Genomic DNA, 23,187 nt, shown 5'->3' on the forward strand with positions numbered 1-23,187 from the left:
TGTAAAATGAATGAATGAATTTATGTATGTATGTATGTTTCAGGATTGTCTAAATAGAATTTTAGTTTTAGTACATTCAATGCTGAATTCTCTAGGTAATAATTAGCTACATTTAATTGTGGCAAGTAAGAAAGCATAAGCCTTTGCTAAGAGCTCAGACTCTGAAGTCAATGCAAAGTGGCCACTTCCTAAATATGTGGCCATGAGAAAGGTACTTAACTTCTTTTAGTTTATCTCTAAAGTGAAGATAATTACCTTAAATTCTCTTTAGGTTTGAGAATAAAAATTAGATATGTATTAAGTGTTACAATAGTTATGCCTAATATTTTAGAGGTATTGGCTCAGGTCATGATCCCAGGGTCCTGGGATTGACCCCCGCATCATGCTCCCTACTCTTTGGCCTACCGTTTTCTATAACATCTTGAATTTATAATCAAATGCTTTTTTCACTTGAAGAATGTATACTGTTACGAATTTCAACTAAAGAGAGTTGTGATCTACATCAAGTAGGGACCACATGCTGTAGAAATTCATGTGTCACATGCCTTTCTTGGACTTCAGTAGCAATTTTGCTTCTCCATCCTTGTGGAAGTTACTGCAAAGTTAATGATATCCTCGGTGCCTAGGATATTGTTATATGCTCAGAAAATATGTGTTAAATGAACTGTATCTTTTATGTAATAGACCAGTCTCCTTTTAGTCTATTATAATTTAAATGTGTGTGGATATGTGTTTATTTTAAAAGAACAGGTTCCTTGTTACAAAACTGAGGTTAGTTTGTATGACTTTATTGAGTATCTATGTTCTAAGCAAAGCAGTGGATGAGTATAGGAGGAAAAGGAGGCATAACAAATTGTTAACAGTGGCAATATTTAGGGACATGGGATTACTAGGATGTCTTTTCATTTATATGAGAACAAAGGTATATGTATTTCTTTTTGTATACTTATATTCAGCTTACTTTTTAGCAGAGTGTGTAAAACTTAACCATTGCGCATATTTTTTTTTCTCTAATGTGTAATTGCATTTTATTTTATTTTAGGTTCTTTTCCTGGCTTCCTAAAATTCTTTTATTTATTTATTTATTTTATTTTATTTTATTTTTTAAGGAAGGCAAGTCTTGCTCTGATTCGAAAAATGATTCATTTTTGCTCTGAAGCACTCTTAAAAGAAGTTTGTGATTCTGATGTTGGTCACAATTTGCCTACAGTACTAGTGGAAATCACTGCAACCGTCCTTGATCAAGAGGTCAGATTTTTATCTTTTTTAAAACTCCTGTAGCTTTAATTCCCTTTAGACAATGGTTAGTAAAATAATTTAATTTTTGTCCTAATTTCAGTGAAGCGTTTTGTCTGTGAAATTATTGCATTTGTCTACTTCAGGCAGCTGAACTTATTTTTATCATTTTCCCTTAAATTCCTTTTTGTTTTCTCCCAGGATGATGATGATGGCCACTTGCTGGCTTTGCAGATCATAAGAGATTTGGTAGATAAAGGTGGTGATATTTTTTTGGATCAGCTAGCCAGACTTGGTGTAATTAGCAAAGTGTCAACTTTGGCAGGACCTTCCTCTGATGATGAGAATGAAGAGGAATCAAAACCAGAAAAAGTGAGTGATGTTGATTGCAGTGTTACCAGGAATAGAGTTTCTTGGGGTGCCTGGGTGGCTCAGTCGTTAAGCATCTGCCTTTGGCTCAGATCATGATCCCAGAGTCCTGGGATCGAGCCCCACATTGGGCTCCCTGCTCAGTGGGAAGCCTGCTTCTCCCTCTCCCACTCTCCCTGCTTGTGTTTCCTCTCTTGCTGTGTCTCTCTCTCTCAAATAAAGTCTTTAAAAAAAAAAAAAGGAATAGAGTTTCTTTTGAGGAAATCTAGTTATAACTTAATGATGGTTTTTGATAAAATAATGGCAGTATGAGGTAGCACTATAATTTTTAAAAATTTGGTTACTTATTTTAAGATTTTATTTATTAATTTTAGAGAAAGAATGTGAGCAGGGTGAGGGGCAAAGGGAGAGGGAGAGAGAGAATCTCAAGCCAACTCTGTGCTGAGCACGGAGCCCGGTGTCGGGCTCGATCCTACAACTCTGAGGTTGTGACCCGAGCCGAAACCAAGAGTTGGGCACTTAATCGACTGATCCACGCAGGCACCCCCAAAATTTCGTTACTTTTTAAAAATTTATTGATAAAATTTAAAGCTTATAGAAAAATTGCAGATAGAGTATCAGAGTATTCTTCATAAATTCACTAATTATTGACGTTGTGTGTGTGTATTTTTAAGAAACATTTATTTGAGGTGCACCTTACTGGCTCATTTGGTAGAGCATACAACTCTTGATCTTGGGGTTGTGAGTTTTAGCCCCATGTTGGTTGTAGAAATTACTTAAAAATAAAATCTTCAAGGGGCCCCTGGGTGGCTTTGTCATTTAAGTGTCTGACTCGATCTCAGCTCAGGTTGTGAGTTCAAGCCCCATGCTGGGCTCCACACTGGGCCTGGAGCCTACTTAAAAAAACAAAAAAACCAATGAAATATTATTATTATCTTTTAAAGGTTTTATTTATTTGTAGAAAGAGAGAGCACAAGCAGGGGAAGCGGCAGGCAGAGGGAGAAGCAGACTCCCTACTGAGCAGAGAGCCTGATGCGCGACTCGATCCTAGGACCCTGGGATCATGACCTGAGCTGAAGGCAGATACCTAACCATCCGAGCCACCTAGGCACCCCAAAGTCAGAAAATTTAATATTTATATAATACTCTATCTCATTCAAAGACCATATTCAAATTTGCTGTTGTCCTTAATACCATTCCCCCCCCACCCCCCGGGTCCAGAATCCAATCCAGGAGCATGTATTACATTTAGTTACCATTTAGCTATTATGTTTCTAAGAACTCAGCCTTTTTCTTTGATAGCCTTGGCATTTGTGAAGAGGACAGACCCGTTAATTTGGGGAGCAACCCTTACTTTGCGTTTGTGTTTCTATGTGCTTAGATTCAGGTTACATGTTTTTAGCAGGAAGACTACAGAGGGGATGTTTTTCTAAGTGCATAATGTGCCTTCTTTTAGAGCCCCAGGGTGTCTGCTTTCTTACTGATGATGTTAACATGGATCACTTTGTTATATTTATCTCTGCCTGGTTTCTTTTTCTTTTTAAAGATTTTATTTATTTATTAGAGTGTGAGAGAGATTACGAGCAGGGGGGAAGGTAGAGGGAGAAGCAAACTCCTCACTGAGCAGAGAGCCCAACGTAGGGCTCAGTTCCAGGACCTTGCGATCATGACCTGAGCTGAAGGCAGATGCTTAACTGACTGAGCCACCCAGCTGCCATCTGCCTGGTTTCTTTATCATAGAGTTACTCTTTTTGCTTTTGTAATTAATAAGTAATTAATAAATAATAAGTAATACACTCTTACTCATTAAACATACACCCATGAGTTTCAGTATCCATTGATAATTCTTGCCTTAGATTGCAAATTTAAAATATACCTAATCTATCCCTAAATCAGTTCCTGCACTGATTTAGTCCTAAATTAGTGAATGTTTCCTATATATTAATGACAGAATGGTAATATTTTTGAGATAATGGTAGAATATGGTTTGTTAATTATATAATCCTGAGAGGGTGAGTGGGGATGGGAGGAGAGAGAGATTATTTAAAAAAAATTTTTTTTAAGATTTATTTATTTGAGAGAAAGAGAGAAAGTGAGCACAAGTGGGAGGGGCAGAGGGAGAGAGAATCTGAAGCCGACTCTGCTGAGTGTAGAGCCCAACACAGGGCTCAGTCTCATGACTGAGGTCACGACCTGAGTGGAAACCAAGTGTTGGACACTTTAACTGACTACACCACCCAGGCACCCCAGAGAGATACTCCTAAATTACTTGAGAGATCTGAGGGATTTAACCACAAAACAAAATAAGAGGTGATATCTGGGTTCATCCCCCTAGAATTCTTTTATTCAAGAAATAGGTTTAAAAACCATATGATTTCACTGATGTGTGGAATATAAGAAGTAAAACAAGCAAAGAGGGAAAAAAGAGAGACAAACCAAGAAACAGACACTTAACTATAAAGAACAAACTGATGATTATCAGAGGGGAAGTGGGGGGGGGAAGATGGGTAAAATAGGTGTGGGGATTAAGTGCACTTGCTATGATGAGCACTGGGTGATGTGTGCAAGTGTTAAATCACTGTATTGTACACCTGAAACTAATATTACACTGTGTGTTAACTGACTGGAATTTAAATAAAAACTTAAAAAATGTTACAGATCTACAGATCCCCAGCAAGTTTTTTTGTAGAAATTAACAAAATTCTAACATTCATATGAAAATTCTAGGGACCTAGAATAGCCAAAGCAACATTGAAAAGGAACAATTTGAAGGACATCCACCAGCCGATTTGAAGTCTTACTATAAAGCCGTAGTAATCAGGGGCGCCTGGGTGGCTCAGATGGTTAAGCGTCTGCCTTTGGCTCAGGTCATGATCCCGGGGTCCTGGGATCGAGCCCCGCATCGGGCTCCCTGCTCCACGGGAAGCCTGCTTCTCTCTCTCCCACTCCCCCTGCTTGTGTTCCCTCTCTCACTGTGTCTCTCTCTGTCTTAGGGGCGCCTGGGTGGCTCAGTCGTTAAGCATCTGCCTTCGGCTCAGGTCATGTCCCAGGGTCCTGGGATCGAGCCCCACATCGGGCTCCCTGCTCAGCCAGGAGCCTGCTTCTCCCTCTCCCACTCCCCCTGCTTGTGTTTCCTCTCTAGCTGTCTTTCTCTCTCTGTCAAGTAAATAAAATATAAAAAAAAAAAAAATTAAAAAAAAAAGATACATTGTTTAGAAAATGAAAAGACTGGGCGCTTGTGTGGCTCATTGGTTGAGTGGCGAACTCTTGATCTCGGCTCAGATCATAATCTCAGAGTCATGGGGTAAAGCCCCATGTTGGGCTCCATGCTCAGCATGGAGTCTGCTTGAAATGCTCTCTCTCTCTTTCCTCCTGCCCCTCCCTCTGCTGTGCTATACATACATACATAGCTTAAAATGAAGATGAAAAGACAACCCAGAAAATTCTCTCAGATTTTGTCTGAAAATATTTTATTTGGCCTTCATTTTTGATATTTTCAGTGCCTACAAGGACTTTTGACTGATCATTTTCCAGCACTTTGAGAGATGGTCCATTGTCACCTGATGTACATAGTCTCTATTGAGAAATTCACTTTATTTCTCATCTTAGTTCTTTGGTACATAAATTTTTTTTTTTTTTAAGATTTTATTTATTTATTTGAGAGAGAGAGAGTGAGAGAGTATGGGGGGGAGGGTCAGAAAGAGAGGGAGAAGCAGGCTCCCTGCTAAGCAGGGAGCCTGATGTGGGGCTTAATCCCAGCACCCTGGGATCCTGACCTGAGCCGAAGGCAGACGCTTAACGACTGAGCCACCCAGGCGCCCAACGTACATCTTTTCTAACAACATCTTTTCTTCCTCTGGCTGTTCTTACGATTTTAAGCAATTTGACTTTGCTGTGCTTTGTTGTGCTTGGTGTATTGTGTATGTGTGCACATGTGAGTGTCCATCCCTGCTCAGGATTATTCAATTTTCTTTGATCTGTGGGATTACAGTTTTTATCAAATTTGAAATTTTTCAGCATTTGGAATGCAACTGTCTGACTACCTTGTGTGATATCTGGGAATTCATCTTATAGTTTTCCATTTGTTCTTTGCCCAACCTTATGGAGTATCATCCTAGAAATGAGTGGTCTAGTGCTCAGAGACTCATGATGACCACTTTGCAGATTTCTAGAGGTCTTTTTGGCTTGGCTCCCTAATCCTGAACTCATCCTCCATATGTTCTGTTTGCTTCAGCCTCTTCAAACACATATCTCTATATCCTGAAATCATCATACTGCTGGACTCTTCTTGTGTTTCCTCTTAAGACCTTAGCAAGGAATTTGTGTCTGGGAGTAAGGGGATTACCTCGTTTGTTTCTCTTTTCTGGGGGATCACGGTCTTATGTTGCATATTGCCCAGTGTTTGAAAACACTTTTTCACATATTTTGCCTAGCTTTTCATTGTTTACAATGGATAAACAAGTCTTGGTACTTGTTAACCTATCGTGGCCTAGAGCACAAGTACTTATGTTTAGAGAAATTTATAATCCATATTTTACAATCTTATTTTAGTGTTTTAAGCTAACTACTTCAGTTTTTTATGTTCAAAAAATACGTAAAAATACTTTTTAAGTATAACAAGTTTTTATGAAGTTTAAAAGTACTTTACCCAGGGGCATCTGGGTGGCTCAGTTAGTTAAGCACCTGCCTTGGACTCCGGTCATGATCTTGGGGTCCTGGGATTGAACCCTTTGTTGGGCTCCCTGCCCAGCGGGAAGTCTGTTTCTCTGTCTCCCTCTACCCCTCCCCTCCTGCTCTCTCTCTCTCAAATAAATAATAAAATCTTGAAAAAAACAGTGCTTTACCGTATACACATCCATGTACACACATACCAGGTTTATATATGTTTAGATGAATATTCTCAATATTTAAATGTTGTCAACACAATAAAATTTTTCAGGATGTCAGGCTAGGAAAACAGTGTTTACAAATTGTTTTGTTTTGTAATTTATTTGAGAGAGAGAGAGACAGCACAAGTCTGGGGGATAATTAGATAGTTGTGTATAGACCAAATCTGTTGGTCTTCTCTACTACTACTCCTGGAAATGTTATAACTTAGGTCATTACTTATGTGACATTTTTTTTTAAAGATTTTAGTTATTAGAGAGAGAGGAGGGGGCACGAGCGGGGGTGGGGAGAGGGAGAACCAGGCTCAATACCAGGACCCTGGGGTTAGGACCTGAGCCGAAGGCAGACGCTTAACCGATTGAGCCACCCAGCCTCTATTTATGTGAGTTTCTTAACATTTTTAGGACTTACTTGTAAGACTTAGCTATAGGTAATTAGTTGAATCAAAATGCATATTAAACTAGAGGCAACTGAATATAAGTTCAGCATGTTTTAATTCTAAATTTGATACATGGACATATTTTTAAAAACCTGTGAGTATTTGAAATAGATATTATTTTCCTTGTTTCATTCAATAATTTTACGCATTTAGGAAGATGAACCACAGGAGGATGCTAAAGAATTGCAGCAAGGTAAACCATACCATTGGAGAGACTGGTCAGTCATTAGGGGAAGGGACTGCTTATATATATGGAGTGATGCAGCAGCCTTGGAATTATCTAATGGCAGTAATGGATGGTTCAGATTTATCTTGGATGGAAAACTAGCCACCATGTATTCAAGTGGTAGTCCTGAAGGTGGATCGGATAGTTCAGGTAATATTTTGTTTCTTTTAAAATGTTTTACAAGTTTCTCTAGTTTTGATGATTTGTTTTGCTGCTAATTATTTTTGCTAGCATTGTCATAGAAATAGCACATTTTTGATGATCATTTGGCCAATTTATTTAATATCAACAGAGAAAAACTGTTGTACCATGCAAGCATTTAAGAAATGCCTTTTTATTGTATGAGACAAGGAGAATAGCACTGTTACCTACTTTTAATCTCTCTAATGTTTTAGGTAAGCTTCCTCTTATCATGTAATGATGAATTGTATGTGTGTGAAGCCTTCTCAAGTTGTATCTTTTCCAAAAGCCCTATACGTTAAAAAATTATGCCTGTAGGGTTGCTTTTATGCCTGAACCTAAATATATCAAACCAGTGAGAGTATGCCAAAGAAAAACCTCTGCTAATTAAGTTTTTTTATATACAATAGATATTTCAACAGGTAATTTTCTTTTTATTAAAAAAAATAAGGAATATTTGAAAAGAATGAGGTTTTGAAATAATCATTTTGTCTTTATAGAAAGCAGAAGTGAATTCTTAGAGAAGTTACAAAGAGCTCGAGGCCAGGTAAAGCCTTCTACTTCAAGTCAGCCTATACTCTCAGCACCAGGACCCACTAAACTCACTGTAGGAAATTGGTCACTAACTTGTTTGAAAGAGGGAGAAATTGCTATTCATAACTCAGATGGTCAGCAAGCAACAATACTGAAAGAAGATTTACCTGGTTTTGTATTTGAATCTAATAGAGGAACCAAACATTCATTTACTGCAGAAACTTCTCTGGGTAAGTTATATAGAATATATAAGTTTAGTAGATAAGAATAAATGAGTATTTTAAATTGCAATAAAATAAATTCTGTGAAATTTTTTTTTTTTTTTTTTTTAAGGTTCAGAATTTGTGACTGGTTGGACTGGTAAAAGAGGCAGAAAACTGAAATCTAAATTAGAAAAAACAAAGCAAAAGGTATATTTGTGGGATTTGCTTTTTCTTTTTTTTTTTTGCTGTTTATACTAACATGGTAAGGTTATATATAAGGTTGGTATATTCAAGCATTTAAAAAATTGAGCCATATAACACAAGTTACCCTAACCTAACATATTTTGTTTTTCTGTGCTCATTATTTTATGTTCCACAATACATACACATTTACTTATAATTTTATACACATGCTAAACACAAACATTAAAACAATTAAAATGTGTAAGACAATAAAATTTAAATTTTTTTACTTATTAATGTCACAGAAACTTTGAACTCATGCTTTATTATTGGTAGTAATGTTTTTAGTGATACAGTGGGATTGAAAATACATCATTATATTTTACAATCCTGATTTTACAATCCTGATTTAATACTTTATAATAAAGTGACTTGAATGTCTGGTTCTAGATTCAAATATTTTGATGCTTAAAGGTCATCTTAGGTGAAATTACTGTTTCAAAAAGATATCAGAGCAAGTGTTTACTGACTCCATCTTCAAAATCACAGTAATAATTTTTAAATTCTATCAATTAAGTATGCATTTTTTTTTTTTTTTTAAATAAGACCAAGGGACCCCTGACTGGCTCAGTACATAGAGCATGGATGGGACTCTTGATTTGGGGGTTTTAAGTTCGAGCCTCACGTTGGATGTGGAGATTACTTAAAAATATAAAGCAGCATATTTCCATCTTTATTATATCGATTCTTGATTTTTATTTTTCACTTTTAAAAGAGAAAATAATCTCATAATTAGATTCAGTATTTTCTGATGGCAGAAATTTTTATTTTATTTACAATGATATAGAATAGTTTTTTCATACAGTATATGAAGCATGCTTTTAGGTGTTTGGGATTGGGGGCTTACTCTGTTTTTTATGGCTTTGGCCTTAGAAATAGTAGTAATAGGTTTTATTTGGAGCAGTTATATATAACATGTTTATGTCTTAATTTCTATTTGTTAATGTGTTGGGCCATCCTAAAGATATTTCCAGATGCTAGACCTTGGAAAGAAATATTTTATTTATGTATTTAGATAAATATGTATTATCTTTATAGCTATATGTATTATTTTGTGATTGCTTTTTTGTTTTTAAAACAAATGTGAGGTCAGAAGTTTTTTCTAATTCAGGGTTAAGGGCATTTGAGGAAGAAATATCTCAATTGAAGATAGCCATTAGATGCTAAAAGGAATTTAAAGTAAATACAGTCCGTTTTTGTTATTCATAGTAATTGTGTTATGTAAAGCTTCTGTGAATACTGAACCATTGCTCTTAGGGGAAATACAGGGTTAGGTTCCTTTGAGGCTCTGGTCACATTTTTTTTTTTTTAAAGATTTTATTTATTTATTTGACACAGAGAGATACAATGAGAGAGGGAACACAAGCAGGGGGAGTGGGAGAGGGAGAAGCAGGCTTCCTGCTGAGCAGGGAGCCTGATGTGGGGCTCCATCCCAGGACCCCAGGATCATGACTTGAGCCAAAGGCAGAGGCTGAATGACTGAGCCACCCAGGCGCCCCTTTGGTCACATTTTTGTAACTGATCCATACATAACCTTATTTTATGTGTCTTTCGGGGCGCTTGGGTGGCTCAGTTGGTTAAGTGACTGCCTTCGGCTCGAGTCATGATCCTGGAGTCCTGGGATCGACTCCCACATCTGGCTCCCTGCTCAGCAGGGAGTCTGCTACTCCCTCTGACCCTCCCCCCTCTCATGTGCTCTCTCTCTCTCATTCTCGCTCTCTCAAATGAATAAATAAATAAATAAAATCTTTAAAAAAAAATTTTATGTGTCTTTCTGTTTAAAGACACCATGTTTAATGTGTATTATTGATTTGTTAACACTGAACTTGTGGCCAGTAGCACTTTCCTGCCTGAATGAAGCTTACCTAACACACATATTTTCTCCATAAGACACACATCGTGCCTTCTTGTGCTTAGAAACACTGGCCCGCACTTCAGTACTATGTTTGGTGGCCATTTTAAATAGTGAAAGCACCAACAAAACCACAAAAATGTTAAAAATGTGGCACAAAATAGAGTGTGGAAAGGAGGACACTTGTTCATAGAGAGCTAACACAAGTATGACACTTGTTTAAAGGTAGAGTTCACCTTGTTTGACCTCACCTGAGAACATGCACATGAGGCAGCTCCCAAGGTTTTGTTGCACTGTGCATGTCCACAAGTGACTGTGAAAGCATTGTAAATATTGATTTGGGGATTGCAAATAAATTTTAGTGAGTAGTTGAACTCACAAATACAGAATTCTCAAATAATGAGGATCAACTGTTATTTTTTATAAACCTACCACTGAGCTCTCTCAGGAATTTCTTGTAATTCCTGAAAGGTTGTATTAATCAACCAAATTTAGACTCAGAGGGAACTGAAATTTCACAATGCAGAAGAAAAGTAAGAAGTAGAATAAATCAAGGAGAACTAGTCTCAGTCCTGTATTTTCATGTTCTTAAGAAATGTATGATTATTGACTCTGTTTCTTAAAGTCACTAGTAACTCATTGGCCAGGTGGCTGTTCTTTGGGTATGGAAGTAGTACATATCAAAATAGACTGATTTTAGGTAAAAGTAATTTTAACTATGAATTTTAACCTTCATTTTACTTATTAATACTGTTTTATAAAGGGTAGTATCTTAAATGTTGTCTAACAGAGCTTACTTTCCTCTTAATTCTGAAAGGCATACCAAAATAGAATGAAAAAGTACTATTAATTCATTTCAGGAGTGAATTTTTTTCTATTACATTAGAGTTATGCTAGGTTAGTTTGTGATTTAAATGAAATTACACAAGTCCTAAATTTACATTATTTAAGCAAATATTTTTAAAGACTGTATGTACTGAATTTTATCAGACCCAAGCCTGGGACACATTAGTTTCAATTTTTAATTTCAATTTTAATTTTTTTTTCAAGTTCCAAAAAGGCTTTATTACATACAGAGGGGGAGGGGTTCAGTCCTTCTTGGCTGCCTCTTTCCTCATGGCTGCCAGGACATTGCTCAGCTCCTCTCTCTTCTTCTTGGCATGGAAGTGTGTCCCTGCTCTTTTCTTGATGACCTTGAGGGTGTAGTTGTCCTTGGAGACCTCAAGCAGCTCCATGGTCCGCCGCTGGTATGGGGTGAAGCTGCACACCTCTCAGATCATGGCCTGCACGAACTTGGTGCGCTTGATGCACTTGGTGCAGTGCCCGTGGCGGCAGCTGTGCCTCGGCTTGCTCACGTTCTTAGTCACCTTGTGCTCCTTGTTGAGGCCCACGGTGATAGGGTACCGCAGGGCCGGGACTGTCCCTCCATGGCTCCCGTGGTGGAAAGGCTCAAATAACATTAATATATATGAGAGGTGACTAGTGCCCAAACCAACTGTAGTCATTCTTCCTTATGATGAAATACATAAACTTACATAGTGTCATTTATATATTGTGTGAATAATATAAGTAGAAGAAAGAATAAAACCTAAATTACACCCCAGATTGTTAAAAGGTTCAACTCTGGGGGAATTCTTTCTATATACTAGATGGGAAAGCTGCCTAATTCATGGATCATTGAATAAAGCCAATTGGCCTTTAAGTAAGTTAAAAAGAAGAGTTAAAAAGATTCAACTTTGGGGTGCCTGGGTGGCTCAGTTGTTGAGCGTCTGCCTTTGGCTCAGGTCATGATCCCAGAGTCCTGGGATCGAGCCCCACATCGGGCTCCCTGCTTGGCGGGAAGCCTGCTTCTCCCTCTCCCACTCCCCCTGCTTGTGTTCCCTCTCTCGCTGTGTCTCTCTCTCTGTCAAATAAATAAATAAATAAATCTTTAAAAAAAAGAAAAAAAAGATTCAACTTTGGTTGATGGAGTTATAGGTGACTTATTTATTTATTTATTTTTTTGCTTATTTATATTGTCTAATTGGTTCACCATAATTAGGTTACTTTTATTTAAAAAAAGCAAAGTTAATTTTTTACAGGTTGTTAAAGTTGGTTTAAAGGAGATAAACTCCTCTTTGGCATATGAATACAAAGCTTAAGTAACCAAAAATTAAGATTGAGTTCTTTTATTTGATATTGCTTAAATCTACTAGTGTACTTTTTCAGCTATGAGAACCTTTTGACATATATGAGTAGAAGTAGTAGCATTTTTTGGAAGTTGGTAATGGCACAAAAGTCTTAATTTAAATGTACATTTATATGTAGATAAAAGATTTGTTAAAAATATTAATTGTGAAAATTCATATTTGCAATTTTAATTTGGTAGGTACGAACTATGGCTCGAGATTTATACGATGACCACTTTAAAGCTGTTGAAAGCATGCCTCGTGGAGTAGTGGTAACACTCAGAAACATAGCAACTCAATTAGAGTCATCTTGGGAACTTCATACAAATAGACAAGTATGTTATTTAGCCTCTAGATTTTATGGTACACATTGATCTTGGTTTAGTTTTCTCCCCCTTTATCCTTTATATTCTGGGTATTGATTAGTGGTCTGCAAATTATTACCCATGGGCTAAATTAGGCCTGCTATCTATTTTTATATGGCTTTGTGAGGTAAGAGTGGTTTTCATATTTTTAAATGGTTGAAAACAAATCAGAAGTGAGAGTATTTTCTGATACATGAAAATCACATGTAAATGTAATGATAGTGTCCAAAAGTAGTTTTATTGCTTACAGCCATGCTCACTCTTTTACATATTGTCTGTGACTGCTATGGTGGTGTGGTGCAGGGCAGAGTTGAATAGGTGTGACAGAGGCCATATAGCCTGTAAAGCCTAAAATACTTCTAATTGTCCCTTATAGATTGTTTTGTGCATGGGATGCCTGGGTGACTCAGTCGGTTACGCGTCCTGACTCTTGATTCCCGCTCAGGTCATGATCCAGGGTTGTGAGATTGAGCCCCTGTGTTGGACTCTGTGCTCAGCCTGGAGCCTGCTTAAGATTCTCTCTTTCCCTCTCCCTCTGCCCCTCTTCACCCCTTCCCTCTCTTAAAAAAAAAAATTGTTTTCTGACCCTGGTAGAGATATAATTTACATTAATAATTTGAACTTCCTATTCTTATTTAATATCTGACTTATTTTCTTGGTAATTGATGTTGTGATAAATTAAGTATATTAAGACCTGTTTATTTTTTTGTCTTCATTAAAAAATTTTTTTCTTTTAGTGTATTGAGAGTGAGAACACTTGGAGAGATTTAATGAAGACAGCTTTAGAAAATCTAATTGTACTTTTGAAGGACGAAAACACAATTTCCCCATATGAGATGTGCAGTAGTGGATTGGTGCAAGCACTTCTTACTGTTTTAAACAATGTAAGTTTATGAAGTAGTACAGAACAGACTATATAGTTCTAACAATTACTTGTAGCAACATTTTTGGCAAAGCAGTGTTTGTTTTGTCAAGAAATATTTAAAAACTGAGGTAATAAATGTTAGTATTTATAATTTGGCCTTTCTTTTATGTCGTATCATTAGTTTAAGCCAATTGAATTCAGTAATTGAGTCTATTTAGATTTTTGAGTTTTCCAATCATAATTTATTCTAGAGTTTTTTGACAAAACACTTACTTTAGCCTAAGATTTAACATTATTCAGTGCTCTGATTTCTTCATAAAATGAAATTAGTCTGTAGATCTTAAGTCCTTAAATTATTTGCATAAAATTAATTTATGAGCCATGACTGTTTAGGAAGTTACTATGACTGTTTGACAAGTATTTGCTAATAACCTTATGTTTCTCTTCAACTTAGTCTACCTTTAATGTCTGTTGTGATAAAAATCTTTATTTTAATGAAACATACCATATGTACTTATTATAACAAATTCTAACAAAAGTATAAAAAGTGTAAGTTTTCTTCTATTTTAATTCTACATCCAACTTTAATTTTTGCTCTTAATCTCTGTATGTGGTAATACACTCTTAAAATTCATTTTAACTTCTATAAGTTGTATATTCCCTTCATTAATTTTACCATTTGCATAATTTCCATTTATTAAAATTATATTGATACATCACATTATATTACTTAGTGATATTTGTGAATCATTGTTTTGGTATACCAGTTATATTTTTTCTAATACTAATTAAAGTACATAGTATTATTAAAATGGAAAATGTTCATTTATAAATAATCTGAAATTACCTTGCATACTACACTTTGGGAAAAGCTTATTTAGCACATTATATAATATTCAGGAAGTAAAAAAAAAATCTGTATGTTAGCTGTGATCTATAAGTTATATAGTAAAAAGAATTTTAATTGAAAGAAAATGATGATTTCACTTAGATTATATTGACACTTTTGTAATAATATATTAATGTTTATCTTTGTAGTGCGTGTTTTTGATAAATTTTGGTAACAGCCTTAAAATGGTTTTTTTGTACCTTTTTAATTTTTTGTAGAGCATGGATTTAGATACGAAACAAGATTGTAGTCAACTGGTAGAAAGAATAAATGTTTTTAAAACAGCTTTTAGTGAAAATGAAGATGATGAAAGGTAAATCACTAAATTTCTTTAAATTTGAAGTTTGCAGCGTTTGAAAGTTGGTGTACTTTAAAATAGTCTAATATAGTGCTTATACACAAAAATGGGAACTTTTAAATTCAGTAAACAAAGTAGCTTTATATTTTAAATGTAAAATAATAGGAAAAGATTTTTAAAGCATTTTTAAAAAGATTTTATTCATTTATTTGAAAGAAAGCATGAGCAGGGTGAGGGGCAGAGGGAGAAGCAGACTCCGTGCAGAGCAGGGATCCCATCCCGATCACGGGACTCTGTGATCATGACCTGAGCCAAAGGCAGATGCTTAACTGACTGAGCTACCCAGGTGCCCCAGAAGCATCTTTTTACATAAATTCCTTTAAGTGGTATTATTGAGTTAAAGGTTGTAGATGATCTTAAAAGTTTCTTGATGCAAATTGTCAAGTTATTATCCAGAAACATTACACTAGTGTTACCTTGCCAGCAAATAATATAATTTTCAAAACTTTGTTGCTTTATATATTTTCATATGTATCAAAAATATTAAGAAATAAAATTGTTTAAACTTTTTTTTAAAGATTTAATTATTTATTTATTTATTCGGGGGAGGGGGAGAGAGAGAGAGAGCATTCACACACTCGCGCTCACGGCCGCACACAAGCAAGAGGAGCGGCAGGCAGGGGAGAAGCAGACTCCCTGCTGAGCAGAGAGCCTGATATGGGGCTCTATCCCAGGACCCTGGGATCATGACCTGAGCCGAAGGAAGATGCTCAATCAACTAAGCCACCCAGGCATCCCATGATTGTTTAAACTTTAAAAAATAAATTATATGTCTACTTTGAATGCAGTTGATAGAAGTCTTATAAGTAAAATGAAATATTCTTGAGTGAAGGAAATTGAGTTATGAGAGTATTTTTGTTTGCTTAGATGTAGTCTCATACAAAATTAAACTTTTCTTTGCACTCAAAGAAAGTAGGGGTCTATATGAGGCTGGTTAGTGCAGTTCCTGAATGAACTTGGTTATAAAATTACATAAACACTCTTAATTATTTTTTCTTCGTAGTCGACCAGCAGTTGCATTAATTCGGAAGTTAATAGCTGTACTAGAGTCTATTGAACGTCTACCTCTCCATTTGTATGATACACCTGGATCCACATATAACCTGCAGGTAACCATGAAAAATGCGGTCGCTATTATTGCTGAATGTGTTTAGGAGCAGTCTTTTACTTTGCTTAAGAAAACAAAAACAAGATGGACCTGGAGGGTATTATGTTGAGTGAAATAAGTCAAACAGAGAAAGACATGTGTCATATGACCTCACTGATATGAGGAATTCTTAACTGCAGGAAACAAACTGAGGGTTGCTGGAGTGGGGGGTGGGGTGGGAGGGATGGGGTGACTGGGTGATAGACACTGGGGAGGGTATGTGCTATGGTGAGCGCTGTGAATTGTGTGAGACTGTTGAATCACAGATCTGTACCTCTGAAACAAATAATGCAATATATGTTAAGAAAAAAAAAAAGAAGAAGAAGAAGGTAGCGGGAGGGGAAGAATGAAGTGGGGGAAATCGGAGGGGTAGACGAACCATGAGAGACGATGGACTCTGAAAAACAAACTGAGGGCTCTAGAGGGGAGGGGGGTGGGAGGATGGGTTAGCCTGGTGGTGGGTATTGAGGAGGGCACATTCTGCATGGAGCACTGGGTGTTATGCACAAACAATGAATCATGGAACACTTCATCTAAAACTAATGATGTAATGATGGGGATTAACATAAGAATAAAAAAAATAAAATAAATAAAAAGTGAGAACAACTAGAAAAAAAAAAGAAAACAAGAACAAACTTTGTTCATATTGTATTAAATAACAGTTCTGCTTACTCATTAAAGACTGTAACCATAATGTCATTTGATTGTTTTTTTAATAACTTGAATTATTAATATTTCAATTTTTTGTTTAATCAAATCGCTGTGGATTTCAATAAATGTTTATTGTAAGTAATAAATCATTTGGTTGATGGTAAGTGGAAAAAGATGCTTTATCAGTGGAAAAGGCAGGAAAAGAAATGGGTCCTTTTGTTCTAGAATTACGAGTTAAGTCTTTTCATCCCTGTAAGTCTCAGTAGATGAGAAAGTATGAAAATATTTTTTTTATTATGTTATGTTAATCACCATACATTACATCATTAGTTTTTGATGTAGTGTTCCATGCTTCATTGTTTGCATATAACACCCAGTGCTCCATGCAGAACGTGCCCTCTTTAATACCCATCACCAGGCTAACGAGTATGAAAATATTTTAAGAACAATTTTTTTTCTTGCTTTCTTTATGTCATTTTTTAAAGCCAGGTGGCCTGCCTTAGCTATTCCTATTGATTCTTTAGTAAATCTGTCATGGGTTTTATAAAAAGCTTGTTTTTTTCCTAAATGTTTTCTGGTTGACATTCACATTCATTTATTCATTTATTCTTTTATTAGCAGCTGGTACCCAGATATGAATAGACAGAACAAATATTCTTTGTATGAATATCCCAGTCCAGATCTTTATTATATCTTTTGTAGGTTACCTTAGTATTCCTTACACGTCATTTTGCCTGAATCTTGCCTTTATCCAATCTATCCTGCATTGCACTGCATGGACTAGTTTCTTTTATTTTTTATTTAAGATTTTTTAAAAAGATTTTATTTATTTATTTGAGAGAGAGAATGAGATAGAGCATGACAGGGGGGTGGGGCAGAGGGAGAAGCAGACTCCCCGCTGAGCAGGGAGCCTGACGCAGACTCGATCCTGGAACTCCAGGATCATGACCTGAACTGAAGGCAGTCGCTTAATCAGCTAAGCCACCCAGGCGCCCTGGAATGGTTTCTTTTAAATAGAACCTTTAATAAGTGACTAAGAATCTCTATTTGCCAAAACAATGGCTACTCAAGGCAAAAATCTTGCCATACCCCCCAAGAACCCAGTAATGTTACTAAAGCCACTAGCCAGACTAGAGAGGTTGTCTAGGGAGTTGATGTAGGTTAGTTTGCCTGACATGGAATTATATTTAACATGATGTTGAGATCTACTTTGTGTTTTATTTTGGATAGAATAATGAAGAGGAGCAAGGGCTTTCGGCACATCCCCCCTCCTTTTTTTAATATTTGATTTTTTAAGCAATCATTACACCAAACGTGGGGCTCCAAGTTACAACCCCAAGATCAAGAGTCACATGCTCTACTGACTGAGCCAGCCAGGTGCCCCAGTACATCCTTTTTAAGGCTTTATCCTTTTTTTTTTTTTTTTTTAAGATTTTATTTATTTATTTGAGAGAGAGTCAAAGTATGAGCGAGGGGAGGGAAGGGGAGAGGGAGCAGACTCTCTGCTGAGCTGGGAGCCCAACCCAGGACCCTGGGATTATTACCTGAGCCAAAGGCAGCTGCTTAACTGAATGAGCCTCCCAGGTGCCCCAAGGCTTTATCCTTGATAAGTAAATAAGGCAGAGATAAGTCTCAAAAGACTGGCAGTTCCCCTGCTTGTATAGCGCTAGGAGCATCAACATCTTTTATTATGCACTTCCAATTTTAGGAGACTGTGCAAGATAAAAAGACAGGAAGGCTGGTAATATGTCCTCTGGGTAGTTCTACCCACATGCCCATGTAAGTATTTGATTATATATCTATAGGAATTAGTGAAGATTGAAACAGCAATGATACTACCTAAAATTACTAGTTTCATACTTGCTTAATAAAATGGATTGGATTGGACACTATCGTGTATTTTTAAAAGTTGATTAGCCATAGCGGTGCCTGGCTGACTCATTTCGTAGAGTATGTGACTCTTGATCTTAGGGTTGTGAGTTTGAGCCCCATATTGGGCTTAGAGCCTACCTAAAAAAAAAGTTTACCAGCCATAGACTATTTAATATATTCTATCTTTAAAAGAATAAATTAGGGACGCCTGGGTGGCTCAGTTAAGCGTCTGCCTTCGGCTTAGATCATGATCCCAGGGTCCTGGGATCAAATTTGCCATTGGGCTCCCTACTGAGCAGGGAGCCTGCTTCTCCCTCTGCCCCTCCCCCCTGCTTATGTTTCTTTTTCTCTCTCTCTGTCAAATAAATAAAATCTTAAAAAAGAATGATTAAAAAAATGAATAAATTAGCTAAATAATTAGCTACTTTTCATAACTTACCTGGAAAATTGCAACTTATAAGGAATGCAATACTTCTGTTATAGTGTTTTACGATTTCGTTAAACCATATGTATTTGAAGTTGTTTAGAAATTCTAAGTATGATGTTAACTTTGTTTCTTTCTTGAAAGCCAGTATCATTTGTTCTGGTGGTCCTGTAAAATTTTATTTATTTATTTATAAAGATGTTATTTATTTATTTGAGAGAGAGAGAGAGAACTGGGGGAGGAGCAGAGGGAGAGGGACAAGCAGACTCCGTGCTAAGTGTGGAGCCTGATGTGGGGCTTGATCTCATGACCCTGAGATCACTCCCTGCGCTGAAATCAAGAGGCTGATGCTTAACTGACAGCCACCCAGGTGCCCCCAGTTGTTCTTTTAAAAAGAAAAAAAATTTAATAGAAACAAACACTGATCCTTCTTCAATGGTTATACTGTAACTTATAATTTTCAATTACTATTGAGAACCTTTCTCATTTTTACAGTTCTAAGAGACAGACAGGGTACTTTCTGAAGGGTTAAACAGTTTTAAAACAGGTGAAGCAGTTTTATCATTTTTTTGCACAGATACTTACAAGAAGATTAAGATTTCGGTTGGAACGTGCACCTGGTGAAACTGCATTGATAGACAGGACTGGTAGGATGTTGAAGATGGAACCCTTAGCTACAGTTGAATCTCTGGAACAGTATCTCTTAAAAATGGTGAGTTTCTTGGGGCGCCTGGGTGGCTCAGTCGGTTAAGCGGCTGCCTTTGGCTCAGGTCATGATCCTGGGGTCCTGGGATCGAGCCCCATGTCTGGCTCCCTGCTCAGCGGAGAGCCTGCTTCTCCCTCTCCCTCTGCCTGCCACTCTGCCTACTTGTGCTCTCTATCTCTCTGTCAAATAAATAAATAAAATCTTTAAAAAAAAATGGTGAGTTTCTGGCAAGGCTGTGATGAAATAGGCATTCTCTGCTATGGGGTTTAACCCTTTAGAAAAGTAGTTGGGGAAGTAGGTTTGCAGAGTTACGGTAATGCTCTTTGACCTTGTAATTCCATTTTTTGTACTCTACTGAGAAAATAATCTTTAAGCACTACAGATGCTTTCTTTCTTCATTAAGGTGTTTATTAGAGACATTTGTAATACTGAAATCATGAACAAAACCTTAATGCCAGTCAATAAAAGGAATATGAAGCTGATAATTATTTCCATTAATTTGAATATTGTGTAGCTATTAAAATGTATAAAGACCAGTAAGGAAAAAAATTTTGGTATAGTATGATCAGATGTTGTTTTACCCTGTCTGTTGAGATAATGGAGTAAAGAAATACTCTATGATATTAATAGTAGGGTACTTTGTAGAAATTTGCATTTTTCTGTTTTTTCCCCAAATAATGTTTTTTTTTTTTAAAAAAAGATTTATTTGAGAGAGTGTGCATGTGCGGCAGGAAGAGGGGCAGAGGGAGAAGAGAGAATCTGAGGCAGCCACCCTGCTGAGCATGGAGCCTGCTGTGGGATTTTTCCCAAATATTCTTTTTTTTTTTTTTAAGATTTTATTTATTTATTTATTTGAGAGAGAGGATGAGAGGAGAGAGAGAGCACATGAGAGGGGGGAGGGTCAGAGGGAGAAGCAGAGTCCCCGCCGAGCAGGGAGCCCGATGCGGGACTCGATCCAGGGACTCCAGGGTCATGACCTGAGCTGAAGGCAGTCGCTTAACCAACTGAGCCACCCAGGCGCCTCCCAAATATTCTTTAATGAGTATTTGTTGCGACAAAATAAGTCACATTGGGGCAGCTGGGTGGCTCAGTCGGTGAAGCAGCTGCCTTCAGCTCAGGTCGTGATCTCAGGGTCCTGGGATTGAGCCCCACATCAGGCTCCCTGCTCCGTGGGAAGTCTCCTTCTCCCTCTCCCTCTGCCTTTATTCCCTACCACCCTGTTCGTGCTCTCTCACTTGCTCGCTCTTGCTCTCTCTCTCTCATAAATAAACTCTTAAAAAAATAAGTCACATTAAAGGGATAGGAAAAAGTGAGCAATGCATTTGAAAATAGCATTATTAAGGTGAGTGTCTTCCATATTTTCTTTGGTATAGGTAGCAAAGCAGTGGTATGATTTTGACCGATCTTCATTTGTTTTTGTTCGGAAATTAAGAGAAGGCCAAAATTTTATATTTCGGCACCAGCATGATTTTGATGAAAATGGAATCATTTACTGGATTGGGACAAATGCCAAGTAAGTCATGCTGTTTAATGTAGAGTGAAAATATTCACCTGAAAAAAAAAATTCTAGGTAGTAGAATAAAATTATTAACCACTCTGAGTATCCTACAGTTTAAGGAATTTTGTATTATAGGTTAAATATAACACTATCTCATTTACTTTTTATGAAGAAAAAATATATAAATTGTCAATTTTAGGATTTTAAAAAATATGATTTTATGTGGAAAAAAGCTAGTATGAATAAATGGCATTTATTTTAATAGTGTTAACTGCTAATTTTTTTTCTTTTATTTAGAACTGCATATGAATGGGTAAATCCAGCTGCTTATGGACTTGTAGTAGTAACATCGTCAGAAGGAAGAAATCTACCTTATGGCCGCCTAGAAGACATACTAAGTCGTGATAATTCAGCTTTAAATTGTCATAGCAATGATGATAAGAATGCCTGGTTTGCTATAGATCTGGGTCTCTGGGTGGTACCATCAGCATATACACTTCGTCATGCTCGTGGTTATGGAAGGTCTGCACTGAGAAATTGGGTTTTCCAGGTATCCAAAGATGGACAGAACTGGACTTCTTTGTATACCCATGTTGATGACTGCAGTCTCAATGAACCAGGGTTAGTTGAGGAGTCTTTGCAAATTGAAAAACTCAATAATGAACTTTATTTTTATAACTGTATGCTCTTAGAGCTCTCTTCTTTGTGAAATATTGAAGCAAGATTTTCTTTTTGTGTTATTTTATTTTTTTAAAGATTTTATTATTTGAGAGAGAGAATGAGAGAGAGAGCACATGAGAGGGGTAGGGTCAGAGGGAGAAGCGGACTCCCTGCTGAGCAGGGAGCCTGATGTGGGACTCGATCCCGTGACTCCAGGATCATGACCTGAGCTGAAGGCAGTCGCTTAACCAACTGAGCCACCCAGGCGCCCAAGATTTTCTTTTTAAAAACATCACTTGAGAGGTGCCTAGGTGGCTCAATTGTTAAGTATCTGCCTTCGGCTCGGGTCATGATCCCAGGGCCCTGGGATCGAACCCTGCATCAGGCTCTCTGCTCCGCGGGAAGGCTGCTTCTCCCTCTCCCACTCTCCCTGCTTGTGTTCCCTGTCTCACTGTCTCCTCTCTGTCAAATAAATAAATAAAATCTTAAAAAAAAAATCACTTGCTACTATAATTTAGGTATTTGACCAAAACTTTTAACAGCTTTAGATAAAACATTAGTAGAACACTGAACCTATTTATTTAAAAAGAAATTGATAGATAGTTATATATGTGTATATATAGCATACTAAACTCCCCATACATGCACATGATATATGTGTATTTTCTACAAATTAACAGTTGCTATTGCTGGTTACAGAATTATGGCTAACTTTTAAATTTTCCTTATTTTTATATGCTCTTTTTCTAAATTTTATATATTGCTTATATTGTTTTTTTAAAAACAAAGTATTATATTCCTTTTTAAAAATTTTATTTATTTGAGAGAGAGTGCGCATGCAGAAGAGGCAGAGGGGGCGGGAGAGGGAGGAGTCCATGCTGAACATAGGGCTCAATGCTGCCAATCCCATGGCACCGAGATAGCAACCTAAATCGAATCCAGGGGTCTGACACTCAACCAACTGAGCCACCCAGGTCCTCCGAAAGTATTATATTTCTAAAAATTTTAGTTCTACTGTTTTAATAGAACAGTGTGGCACATTTTGAGGGGAATATAGGGCATGGAGTTAAATTACTTTCTGCATTTCATGTAGTATGGACAGAGCTCCTTAACATTTGAATTAATAGATAATATTTTCAGGCTTTAAATTTAATATTTTAATATACATACCATGTTAAACTGCATGAATTTTAAAAAATCTTTTTCATCACAAACATATCTGTTACTCTTAAAATTTCTTGTCTTATTTCTTTGGATTTTATTGATCATAAATCATTTAAAATTATGAGTCATTAATCGTATACATTTAAACATTTCATTTTTAACTTATTTTCTTGATGGTTGATTTTCTCCTTTGATATCTTGATTCTTGTGTAACAGACTGTGGAATTCCATAACACCCTGAATGTGGAAGT

General features: G+C 36.7%; 1 protein-coding gene and 1 pseudogene across 6 annotated transcripts in view; one reads left to right on the top strand and one right to left on the bottom strand.

Annotated features, from left to right (window-relative positions):
* Positions 1-23,187, top strand: part of HECTD1 (HECT domain E3 ubiquitin protein ligase 1) — an 87,297-nt gene that overhangs the window by 35,832 nt on the left and 28,278 nt on the right. For all 6 annotated transcript variants that reach the window (XM_034993812.1, XM_034993811.1, XM_034993816.1 and 3 more), the window contains exons 11-22: positions 1,110-1,248; positions 1,438-1,608; positions 7,085-7,307; positions 7,838-8,101; positions 8,205-8,281; positions 12,538-12,672; positions 13,440-13,586; positions 14,675-14,769; positions 15,818-15,923; positions 19,486-19,620; positions 20,988-21,127; positions 21,410-21,733. In XM_034993812.1, the coding sequence (XP_034849703.1) occupies positions 1,110-1,248; positions 1,438-1,608; positions 7,085-7,307; positions 7,838-8,101; positions 8,205-8,281; positions 12,538-12,672; positions 13,440-13,586; positions 14,675-14,769; positions 15,818-15,923; positions 19,486-19,620; positions 20,988-21,127; positions 21,410-21,733 (1,956 nt within the window). The remainder of the gene's footprint in view (positions 1-1,109; positions 1,249-1,437; positions 1,609-7,084; positions 7,308-7,837; positions 8,102-8,204; positions 8,282-12,537; positions 12,673-13,439; positions 13,587-14,674; positions 14,770-15,817; positions 15,924-19,485; positions 19,621-20,987; positions 21,128-21,409; positions 21,734-23,187) is intronic.
* On the bottom strand, positions 11,258-11,674 carry LOC118003261 (annotated as a pseudogene).

This window comes from Mirounga leonina, unplaced genomic scaffold (assembly GCF_011800145.1).
Source record: "Mirounga leonina isolate KUSES-001 unplaced genomic scaffold, KU_Mleo_1.0 Mir_91, whole genome shotgun sequence".
Classification (NCBI taxonomy): domain Eukaryota; kingdom Metazoa; phylum Chordata; class Mammalia; order Carnivora; family Phocidae; genus Mirounga; species Mirounga leonina.